General features: G+C 40.8%; 1 protein-coding gene across 4 annotated transcripts in view; it reads right to left on the bottom strand.

Moving 5' to 3' along the window:
- ACAP2 (ArfGAP with coiled-coil, ankyrin repeat and PH domains 2) overlaps nt 1–12381 on the bottom strand; it is a 65491-nt gene extending 53110 nt beyond the window's left edge. For 2 of the 4 annotated variants that reach the window (XM_055817600.1, XM_055817603.1), the window contains exon 1: nt 12078–12380. In XM_055817600.1, coding sequence (XP_055673575.1) covers nt 12078–12130 — 53 coding nt within the window. In that variant the 5' untranslated portion in view covers nt 12131–12380. Of the gene's footprint in view, nt 1–12077 lie in introns of all 4 variants that reach the window. The other 2 variants (XM_055817601.1, XM_055817602.1) reach the window with 2 other exon arrangements.
- Nucleotides 12382–12698: the final 317 nt, after the last annotated feature.

The following is a 12698-nucleotide window of genomic DNA, read 5'->3' as shown; positions in this document are numbered from 1 at the left end:
ATTCATGCTAGTACTCCTTACATTATTAATTCTTCAGTCATTGTCACAAAACATTTTATCAATAACTTGGAAAGGCTTCACAATGTGAACAATAGGACTGCGAATCAGAAATGTGACATTCTCTTCACTCCTTCCCCAAATCACAGAAGTTTTCTATGAGGCTGGTAGACTGAAATATGGGAAAGCATTTCCTGAACCAAAGATTATCACACTGATGAATAAGTTAAGTTCTCAGGTCCGTAGCAAGCACTAGCCGCAGTTCAAATTTCCCCAGAGAAAACAAACAAAAATCAAGTCCTCAATATTAGAACAGCCATTCTTTTGCTCCTCCCAAGTCAGACTTCTCCTTTTACAAAATAATAAAATGAAATAAGATAAGAGTATTTACTGAATTCACTTAATCGTTAAAGCAAAAGTCTGCTTGTAGGTACCAGTTTTTAAGGTTGTCTTCACCTACGAATTTTAGCTCATCCTCTGTAATTCATATGGTCTTTGATACACCAAACATAGAAACAGGACAAATCCCTTTAAGATGCATGCTTCAATTGATTTATTCTTTACTGTGAGACAACACATGGCTCAAAAGATAATGAACATTATCAACAAATCCATCTTCAAAAAGTAAGATGTTCTATTGCACTTAATATACATGGCTTAAAGTCAAACTGATTATCACTGAACTTACAGCAGCATTTAATCTATCAAACACAGTTAGGACATTTGTGCTACCTGCTGGCCCTAAATTCTCAAGCTTTTTCTCTCATTACCCTTTTTCAGTAAATTGCCCAACAGTGCTCTTTTCCCAATAGTTTTTCCCTAAGCTTTTTTACCCCAGGAGAGCCTGATGGTTAGTAAGCCTAATGGCTAAAGTGGGAATTTAGCGACCCTTTTCTTACACAAAGATTCTGATAAGCAGGATTTCCTTCATCTTTCAACTTAAATGTTTTGTTTATTATGGGACAGCTGTTAACAAGACTAGGACACAACTGTGACCATGAAAGCTTCACAGACAAGAAGCTGATTACATTGCTAAATGTAAACTCACATATGAATTTAACACATCACAATACCTGTCCTGCACAACTTTAACTAGTAATTCCAACATTTCAAGAATGACTCAAAAGCTTTTTAGGAGGCCTTACTATCAGATAAGGAAGTGTAGGACTATAGTATCAAGATGTTGCAACAAAAAAAGGGCAGCAGCAGAAACAAGCTCAAGAAACTGATGGTGCTGTGTAGAAACTTCTTATTGCCAAAAACTTGCAAACATCACAGTGCAGTTTTCAGTCTTTTCCATCTCAGCAGCTACCCAGGAGCTTGAACACAGAAGCAGAAGGAATGAAGGATTTGAACACTTGATATCTCAAATATATAGTAAGGTCAGGAAGTGGAAACATAACCATCAAGCAACCAATTGCTAAGGATGCAAGACAGGACATCCCTCCATCTAAACACTATGCCCTAAGTATCAGCCTCAAGATCCAGAGTTACCAGCCAGATGCTGAGTCACATCAACTTTTCTTCTCAAAGCTGTAAGTAATCATCTAAGGAATAATGAAGAAATTAATCCCTGATTTAGAAAGATACCCCTTATGTACCTCAAATGCAACTGATAGAAAAGACAGGGTAGCAGTGCCTGAAAAACTGAAAGAGTAAGTATCAGTATATTCTCCCAGTGTAGTATTCTCAGTTTCAATACATTCAGAACTGATACATCAAGACATAATCACCTCTACAGAAAGCCTCCTATAAAGCAGAAGAAAAACCAGATATCAAATAATCTTAATGGGTCTTGTGTTTGCTTTCAATATCTTTCCCTTTTTCGTAATTTCCTTAGTTGCTAACTTATACATATTACAAGTTAGAAAAGTACTGTTGTGTCCAAACCACCATAAGATGGCAAAGCTCACCATGTTTCAGAAGAGCTGAGGACCATCAAAATTCCAGTTATAAGGTGGACCTTCTTTTCCAAAACCAGATGAAAGTTTCAGATTTGCTATAAAGACTGAGTCCTCAGCAAGTATTTACCCTTTTTGTCCCTTTCAGAAGCTGATTTTGATAAAATACTTCCACAAAATCAGAATGCTCTATTTGATAGTCAGTGGGGAGGTTGCAGTTTTGTTGCAATAGACAAATTCTGAACTTGAAGTTTTTGCTCTGCTATTAGGGGTATACACATACATGTATCTCACACTCAGTTACCATAAGTGTATTTTACATGTGTATTAATAGTTTTATTGTGTAGTTTTACTGTTTCCTCATCTGGAAAGAAACAGTCTTTGTTTGCCCTTTATGCCTTTGCACTGAAGCAGCCAGTCAAATAGTCCAATCTCAGGATACCACAGTACACAAGCATTAGAGCAGGAGAATACAAAAATACAATGTACTGGCATTTTCCTCCAATTTACTATTTTCACATTTGGAAAAGGCAGTCTCCTTTCTTCTTCATTCCTCTCAAATGCTAATGGGTCAACTATTGAAAAAATAAGCCTTTGGAATATTACAACATAAAAACTGCAAAATGCATATGGTACACCCACAGCCTTGGAAAAGGTTTAAATATTCTTTGGGTACATTTAGTATCTTTGCTCCCACTACTTTTAGTCATCAGGAGATTTTAAAGACCCTGGGCTTTCACTCATCTACCAACACTAATTGCAGGTAAGCTATTTCTCAACCAAATGGCAGCTTACATATCCTTTATTAATTACATACTAAAGGTTTTTCATCTAAAATCAACTGCAAATATTTTCAAACAAAATCTTGCAAGATTGATATTTACATTATAATGGATATTTTGCAACAGGCACATTTAACATGTCATCGTGTCTTTTTCACCATTCATTTTGGGATAAATCAAGTAGGATAAACAGGCAGATATATTCTTCAAAATCAGACACTTGACAAAAGAAAGCACTCCAGGGAGTTAAACGATATTTTAAAAAAATAAATAAATAAAAAAACCATTCTCCACAAACTGGAGATTCTTCTGGAAAATAATTCCATAGAGAAGACATGCACATGTGCCTATACTTTTTAAGCAGACTTCAATTTAGCAACACACAAATTCAGCCAGAAGTTGCATCCTCAATGAAACAAAGATTCTTCAGTTATTGTAAACAGTTTTAATCCTCAGTAACAACCCTGACTGGCAAAGGCAATACATTTTCTGTTCTTGTAGTGTGCCTTACCCGATCAAATACAGGTATCTATGCATAGATACCAGAGTTAGTCATCTAAATCACCTTTGGAAATGATCGAGTAGAAACACTGTGTCAGGATAAGATAAACTGCACCCTGGAAATATACGGCTAAAACAAATCAAGAGATACTTGGGATACAACTATTAATCTTCATCACGAACAATTTGAAGAAGCCTAAGATCTGCCTTAACAAGAGAGATGGTTACATGGCAGATGAGATTAATTCTACATTTCCTGTTTAAGAAAGTTAAGAAAGAAGGAGCCTATTTAATTAATTACTGAACTTTTTATACAGACAAGAATGCCAACCAACTTGCATGAATGCTACAAGTCTAGTAAAGACAAGATATAGCCTACATTTCCAGTTGAGCAGTGTGTCTTTTTAATGCCTTTAACTGAGACTAGTACAAATCACAAGGCTCAGCACTGCTCTACCTACATTATTTTTCTTCTTCACCCACCCAGTTCTTACATAGGTTGCCTTAAACCTGAAGTATATTAGCAACAGCACATTACACAAAACCAATGATACTGTAATAACACCACATGTTCTCTACATTAAAGTTCACTAGAAGAACCCAGTAAAATGCAGAGTCTGATTATTTTCACAAAGTACTCTAACAAAAAAACCCCACGCACACACAAGCTGCACCTTTCTGCCTTAACAATAAGCAACACTGAGTCTCCCATTACCGGCCACTGACAAGCAGCTACAGCAGCAAGGGAGTCACTGGAGAGCTGGAGTCTAGGAAGGCATCAGAGTGGGACAGGTTCCCCGGCACCAACTCACACCAGCCACCATCACGGTGCAAAGCAGCTGAGGGAGCCCTGAACCCAGCTTGCACCACTGCAGCAGTGAGGAAGGGGACAGAAGAGGCTCAGTGCCTCCCTGGGTAGAGACCATGGAGCAGAAAACCAAACCCCATGCACCAGCTCAAATTCCACACCTCTTCTGTCAGGCAGAAGGGTTAACGTTCACCGCCAGAAGTCAGACTCTGAATACAACAGGCCTTTCCTCTGTACCAAGGGAGTGAATTCAATTCAAATTTCAGTCCACAAAATGTCATTCTAAACATCAACACACAAAAATCTGTTAGACGATCTACTGCATTACATAAGTTACACATCTTTTTAAAAAATAATTACAAGATCACTGAAGACTAGGATATTTAAAATGCAGAGATGTTGACTGTGTTTGATATCCATGCGTTCCTACTTAAATTAACATCTGGCATCCAGAAAGATGGAAAACTGGAATTCTCTTGCACAGAACTTAAAATTTTGTCAGACTGAATACATTTCACTACATATGGCTTTTCCAATTTCCCTTTGTACTATATCCAGCTTAAAATACATTTTGGAATGTTAAAACTCCAAAATCACATCATGCAAACTGATCACTAGCTCTGCTTTATGTTTGTTCATACAAAATTATCAGCAGTGGTCTTCCTTGAATGACTATTACTGATGGCATATCATAAAATCGTGAAAAGAAAAAAGTTTGTGCATGTACACCAACTACTGTTAAGACTATTTATTATGCAAAGCCACAATACAAGTATTTAAATCCCCATTACTATTGACAAATGAACTCCAAAAGTTATTCAAGAGCATCACGCCTGCATATTGTAGAGTCTTAGAATTTCAAACAAGAAATTTAGAACATTAAACAGAAAGCCTAATTCACAGAAGGATTCATGCCAAGCGAGTAAGTTTGCCAACCATCTGACAGGCATTTTCTCTGTTCAAAACCTCCTCTCATTCATAAAACACTTGAAGGGACTATTTTGCAGCAATTTGTTTTCTTGATCTATCCTTGTGTCTTGTCAGTTTGAAAATGTATACAGGACATCATTGCATAAATTGTATCTCTCATTTACACAGGCTTAAATTATTCACAGTGCACCAAAACAATCATCTGGTTTATCCTAGGTCTGAGGCCTGGCTGCTTTTGATATTCAAAATGTACATGGAAAGTGTAAAGTAATTATTTTGCCACATACACAAGGATTTTTGAAGGGATAATCAGGAAGGCAAAACAATATTTTAGTTTATTTTACTGGACTAATTAAAACTGCTTAGTTTATGATCATAATGATAACATTTACTGTCTCGTGTTCTTGACCTAATATTTAGTCATCTGAAAGAGTGGCAACAAAAGCAGGATTTATATTGTCACACAGAGAAGTATAGAAAACTCCTGCATATATTAAAATAATGTTACAGTCCACACGCTAACCTGCATTTCCTCATAATGGTCTTCTATTGCAGACGGCTACTTCAGCTGGTTTTTGTGTTACAAATCTGCCACTATCAAAAATCAAACCACCTAAATTATTACCTAAACTCATAGGTATATCTAAATCTCAAACAGCACAGTATCTGCTCAAAAAGATCACAAATGCATTTACACAGTTGAAACTTTTATACGAGTTTTTAAACAGAATTCTGCATGTTCAAGTGAAAGGCAAAAAAAGGTAACTAAATTAGTCAGAATGTATTCTTCTACTTCCTGCCCACGTAAATGTAAGGCACAGTAAGACCTAACATAAGCAACCACATGAGGGTTTTGGTCAGGTTTTTTTTTTTGGCACTCCCTCACGACACTTCTGCATTTGCATCTTCTTGAGATACTAAACTGATTTAGCCAGAAGGGCCTGCATCAAGACCCATGCAAGGGTCTGTAAACCATAATTTGAGCGGGAACATTTCTGTAATCCACGAAAATTAGATACTTTCCTTTCCTTCTTCTCCCAAAGCAGGTTATCAGAATGGAGTTTGCTTTGGGGAGTTTTTAGAATGACTTGCTATAGTAAAAATTTATCAAGAACTTAAATCATATTGTTCACTGTATGGCATAAGAACAGGAAAAATGCTGTCTCTAAATAATACAGTTCTGAGTACAAGGTTGTCAAGAAGCTACGCCTGAGAAAAAGATCACAGGACACTGCTAACATCGCTAAATCAGCACATTTACTGTTTGGTGTCCAATGATTTCACAGATGCATACAGGAAAAAATGAAGCTGCCCAAAGCCCACAATAGACAGATTTCTATTTTTTAATTGCCACCACCTTCCTAATGAACGTTTTATTAACTAACCCTGTTTTCCAAAGATTTTAACACTTATATTTTGAGAGGAGAGGAATATCAAGCTATCATCTCCGTAACTTTAGTTCTCAATGTAATTACATGAGATGTGCTCAGCCAACATAAATAAGACACTCCATGCTAAAGAATCAAACCTCTTCAAATCTATATTTAAACCTGAATGCCTGTAAGACCTTGTGTTAGTTACATTGCACACACACACATAAATGAGCTGTCCTTCTAATTCTGCAAGTACTCATTAAAGATCAGTTGCACAGGCTTAATTAATATAATTTCTTCAGCAATTGATCCTGCTGCTCTGTTACAGCAACATTACAATAGCTAGCAGATGTTTGTTACTACTTCCACTGTAAGTTCCCTTCTCAGTGTGTCATTTTTCAAACATCCCCAGATAAAAACTTAAAAAAGACCAAAACTAAGGAAATTAACAATTTAAGTTCCTATTAGCAAATAGTTAAGATTTTTCAGCTTTCTTAACGTCTTAACATTTCAGTTTACTTCAATAATAATCAAACAACAAAGCAACAGAAACACCATTAAAAAACCCTGACCCTTGTAATTCATAATTACGACAGCCAACTTAATTTTTTTAATAAAATAATTTAGGTACACTAACCAAATCAAGACAACCTTATTTCAGGACACATTTCTCTAATCTCCTTTAGGAAGGACAGTAACAACTTCCTATTAAATTTCAAAAGGCTTTAAGAGATTTCCATGTGAGAGATTTTGATAAAATGTAATCAAGAGAGATCTTCTATGAAACTTATTTACTCTAGTACAATTACCCTAGAAGAAAATGCTCTAACACTGGGCCCTATCTTCCAATATATCCCACTTTCTTTAGGCAAATTATTTTCTTAATGTATATTTGGAAGACTGAGCCACAGATTTGAAAAAAATACATGAATCACTGACTAGAGTCTGAGCAGAACAACACATTCACTGTAATCTCCACTAAAGCAAAGAATTAGAAATCTAGAAGCACTCTGTTAAACTAACTCCATCAGACTCCCAGCAATATACAGATGTTGGACACATGAAACTCACCAGCATCCTGCTAAGATTGTCTTTTACATCACTATACTTCACCTATGAGAAGTGCTGTTCTACAACCACATACTGGAAATCGTAAACATAACCACGTAAGTATGAAAAATGGTAAATGCAAATTTACAAGCAGATGTTTGGCAGTTTTCTCTTTTGACTTACTGTATCTTTCTTTTTCTGTTCTATGATACTTTCCATCCTGTCCTGCCGAGTTGGTTACAAACTTGCTTTTCAGTCCCAAACACAAAGGGCAGAAAGCCCAGACCAAACATTTCTTTGGGAATTTCTCCTACAACAGCTAGGTTAGTCTAAGCAAAAACAAACAGATTTTTTCTATGTAGAGTTCTTGATCACATACCTCAGCACCTTAAATGTGGCTGAGTCTAGCCACATGAGCAGCCCCAACAATTTCAACAGTACCATAACCACACTCAGAGTACCCACACTATAAACCCATACTGAGTAAGAGGGGCTTTAGCTGCTACTCACAGTACTGTAACACAGCAAGTTATGAAGCAGGCAGCACTGTACCCACTGGAAGTCAACACAGAAGGGACAAGTTTACCTATGTTCTGATTTATATATTTTCTTCAGAAAGTAATGAGCAGACCAAAGTATATGGGTTATGCACATACGGATACTTTCCCTGACTACTGAGCAAGACCTATTCCAAATAGGTTATGTAAGTCACTTAATTACTTTAAAGTGACAAAACCTTCCTGTTACCTGGGAAACAGATGCTTAGTGGCTAAACTTTGGTCACACAGTACTAAAGAATAAACAAAAATATTCATAAATCTAGAAAGCCAGAAAGTGGCATGAGTGACCTATTCAGCCTGCATCTCCTACATAAGCATGAGGTGCATCTCAGCGGGCCCCATTTAGACAGACCAGAATCGAAACCACAGAAGAAAACCAACACACACACCAGGGAGCTTCAGTAACAAGCCAGCCTTACTTACACTGCAGGCCTGCCTACACAAAGCAGTTCAATCTCAACAGAAGACTCCTCAGACACGTCCCTTTGAAGGGAATATATGCTAGCCACCAGTTCTACCCAGAAACTATCCACAATACACTTTTACTAGGAAGTAATTGGCAACAGTTTCATTCATATTCTTTCATCTACCTCACTCATCCATCATCTGTTCTGCAGCTGAGGTATCAGGAAGTGAACACAAAATTAAGTTAAAAAAAATTTAAACTTCAGCAACAGTGACAGATAAGGACAGAGAAGTGATCTCAAAAATACACAGCTTTTCACTGATGCATTTTTAAACACTGGAACAGACTGAAGGTTTTTCTAGAGAACTGTTACAACTGCACACATCACAAGCAACAGAATTTACTTTTTCTATTATTTCTCATTTATCAAGACTGTTTACTGTTACTTACAGCTGATTTATTTCCACATCACTTAAACTTGCTTCTCCTTTCTAAAAGTTTAGGTTCAGAGTGATTCACATGGCTACTACAGTGCCTACCTCACTCATTATAAGAAAACATTATTTAGTTACAAGAACAAAAAGAAATTGACACATCAATGGAAAAGCCTGTTCCATTAAACTCTGAAACTGAAATTATCATTGTTTAAAGACAAGGAGGAAGTATTATTTCACAATACTACTTGCATATCAAAAAACACTCCAGGAATTCCTGATTATATTCATAGAACTTGTCAGCACAGCTCAGTTCTTACTACTCAAGGACTACTCCAAGGCCGCTCCCCAAGCAACTTCTTCATTTCATGGGAAGTCATCAACACACTGCAAAAGAACTGCAAACGCATTTCCTTGCTAGATCTTTGGACTGTCCATACTTCAAGAGAGGGAGTCATGAAGGAAAAGCATGTGATTCCAGTGAGATTATTTTCAAAGTAGGTTTAAAAAAAACAATTGCAAATTTGAAAAAGTGTGCCTGAATTCATAGCCTTTTCCATTACCCTTTTTGAAATCAGTTTCTAAACCTCAGATTTCCAACCCTGAACTCATCTGGTATGTCCTAAGTTTACAATGATACAACATGCTCCCTTCATATGCATTTTCAGCAAGCAAACAAATCTTTATTTCCTTGATTCGGATAACTACGATATTCCCAATTACACCTCAAAGGCAAAAGAGATCAACTTGAACTTCATAAGAAACAGGTAAGCAAGAAATCCACGTCTGAAGCTGTGTGTAGTAGCATGCTTTAAAAGATTTAAATAGCTCCCTAAGAAAACAAATTTGGTGACTCAGAACTCTGATCACATCCTCCCAGTTCTCTCCATGACTATATGAAAGCAAACTACGACATTTCTATACACTGTATCCCTCCCAACAAGTTTATTTAACTGCTTCAGCAGGTATACCCATGGGAAGGACAGAGACTACACCCACCTACTCAGCAAGGTCAGAAGAAAGTTGCAGCTCTGCTTGCTGTAAGATAAGGAACACAGCACAAGAAGGCACTTTTATGTCCACACTACTCCCTGCAAGAATGCTAGGACTTTGTAATGACCTTGCTCTACATTACTGTCTCTACCCTCCCTGAATAAAGCCACTGCAGTAAACTTCATTTAGAAGGTTTCTAGTATTTGGTTTAGGCGATTCATATGAACCCTAAGAATGGCCGAAGTTATAAAAAAAATTACTAATGACTAATAACGAAAGATAGGAACTTTCTAGAGAAATACTAGAGGGGTTTTGTTTCACGATTTTCACCACTCCTATCAGTTAAAGGTTGGAAGAATGTTTTGGTGGCATCAAGTAATTACATCATAAGGTCCTCTGCAGTTTCTTCAGATAGTCAAAGAGACCACCATGCACTAGAAGACCCCGACAAAGGGGTTTCCGCAGTTTTTCTCTTCAAAGTAAAAGAATCAAGATGGGCAAAAGGAGAATGATACCAAGTGAGTTCAAAGAACTACTATGTCTTAATTTGAAGAGACAGCTGCGCACTTCTGTTCACAAATTTTAGTCAAATTTCCTTGCTTTCTCAAGTGTATTCTCCACTTCAGCAGGTATCAGTAATTAAAAAACCAAAATTATATTTAATGGTATAGTTCTATGGTTAAATTAAGCCAACCTCTGACCGCATTGTCACCAAATAGGATGGACCCACATTAAACACAGTTGTACCACAAGTACGTCCAACTGAGGGCAAAGCTCTGTGGAACAGCCAAGCCAATGTAAAAGCTCCCTGCGGCCTCAGGAGAGGTCTCACTCCCCACTGCCTTTCACTAGCCTTGCTTCTGGCAGTGAAGTTTCCTCATCCTCCTCCCCATAAGCTTTAGCAGGTTTCACACCCTTTGCAATCCTGACTCAGCTCACTAACCTAGCAAAAAACCACCCAGTCTCTTCTGCCCGGGCAGCTAGCTCATTGAAGGATCCAATAATACAAGTCAGTCATCAGAAAAACCGATGGCAGAAGCAGCCAGGGACAAGCTGGCAGCAGAGACAGAAGCAAAGGAGGGGACAACAAGAACTTCAACTTCTGACAGGGGTAAGCCATTCAAACCTTCTTCTCCAATTTCCTCCACATCCCAGAACCACGCAATTGCTAAAGAGAAGGTGCGCACACACAGCCAAAGACCAGAGGAAGAACAGGACTATTTCCCTCAATAGCCAGAACTCACCCAGCTCGTGCCAACCACAGAGCCACGGGCACTCCAAACACAGGCTCGGCAGTGACACATCACATCAAGTCATGGAGCTATTAGCCTCTCCATTAGATAGCAGGGTGATACCAGGCACTGAAAGTGGGCCTATGTGCAGAGACCAGCCACGCATCCAACAAAGAGAAAGAACTATGGTGAGTAGATACAACAGTGCAAAAAAATATAAAGAGAGTGTGGATAAAAGCATAGGGAAAGTTGCCCAACATAAGCAGAAGTAAGCCTACAGTAATGACAGACGAATGGTCACTTGAGTGGGGAAAAACAGAAGAGTACATGCCTTCGTCTGACAATGGGAAGTAAAACTATACAGTGTGTTTAGTACTGGCACCCCAACAGTGGGCAGACTGAGTATGGCTGCATGCAGCAGACGCAGGCAGGAGGCACTGGGAGCCAAAATGCAAGTACACCTCTAAAAAACCGGAGATGGCCCAGTGGGGAGTTCAGGCTGTTGAGCCGGAGCAGGCGTTGCTTTGGGTGCTGAACATTTCCTGCACCAGCTGCCTGCCAGCTTTCACCCACCGACATATGCTCTAAAGGCAGGTGACCCCGGCAGCGTTCACTGCAGGCTGCGCCACCCCCACATGAACCCCAGACACCGCATATTGCCCACTCAGTCCCACCTACTACATATGCTTGTGTGTTAAACCCCTTCCTTGTGCTTCGCACCTCCCTCTCCTCCTCAGCGCTCCCCCACAGAGCCCCACGACAGCCCCTTCCCCACACGCGGCCTCCCGACCTCCCTCACAGCCCCTCACTGCCACCCTCTCCACACACGCTGCCCCTGCCCTGCCACCCTACACTCCCCAAACCTTGTCCCTCATCAGTCCCACACCACCGCCTCCCCACAGCGGCCCCGGCCGCCACTCTCCTCAGAGCCGGCTGCCCACAGCTCGCCGTCACCTGTCACCCTCCAGGGCCCCCGCAGCTCCCAGCCCGACCCGCCGCCCGCCCTGCTGCGCGGCCTGTCCCCCTACAGACGCCCAGCCCTGCTTCCTGCCCGCCCCGCTCCCCCGCGGCCTGTCCCCCCGCAGCGGCCCGTCCCCTTCCAGGCGGCACCTGAAGCGCGGCGAGTCCTTCAGGCACTCCTCGAAGTCCACGGTCACCTTCATCCTCCCCTACCGCGGGGCGCGCCGCTGCCGCTGCCGCCTCCGCTGCTGCTGGTGGTGGTGGTGGTGGTGGTAGCGGTGGCGGCGGGGCGAACCCAAGGCGAGGCGAGCCGACGCCGGAGGCCGGCCGCCGGGCGGAGCTAGGCGGGGGCGGCGCTCATGACGGCGCGGAGGGACGGTGGGACCCGGCGGCGGGGCGACTGCTGCGGGAACGCCGCGCCGTGCAACCACTCTGCCCGCCTCCCGCGCCCAACCGCGACTGACGGCATGGACAGCCAATAGACGACAAGCAGTAGCAGAAACAGCCAATAAGACGCCGGCATAGGCGGGGTTTTCCCCAAAATAGGCGTGGAGCGGCGGAGAAGCAGCTAGCTCATCCAGTCGCAGGAGCCACACACAAGGCGAGAGGGGCGGGCACAACAAAAAGACCGCCCAATAAGTGGGGCACTCAGCGGACGCAGCCAACCGCCGGGTGCCGCAGAGTTTACTTCTCGCCGGGCGCTCTAAAGAGTGACAGCCTGGTGAGCCAATGGATAAACAGCTCTTGGCCTCACACCAATTGGCACGCTCC

Source organism: Falco peregrinus, chromosome 12, assembly GCF_023634155.1.
Source record: "Falco peregrinus isolate bFalPer1 chromosome 12, bFalPer1.pri, whole genome shotgun sequence".
Taxonomy (NCBI): domain Eukaryota; kingdom Metazoa; phylum Chordata; class Aves; order Falconiformes; family Falconidae; genus Falco; species Falco peregrinus.
The sequence above is the reverse complement of the archived record's forward strand: the minus strand, read 5'-3'. Positions and strand labels throughout refer to the sequence as shown.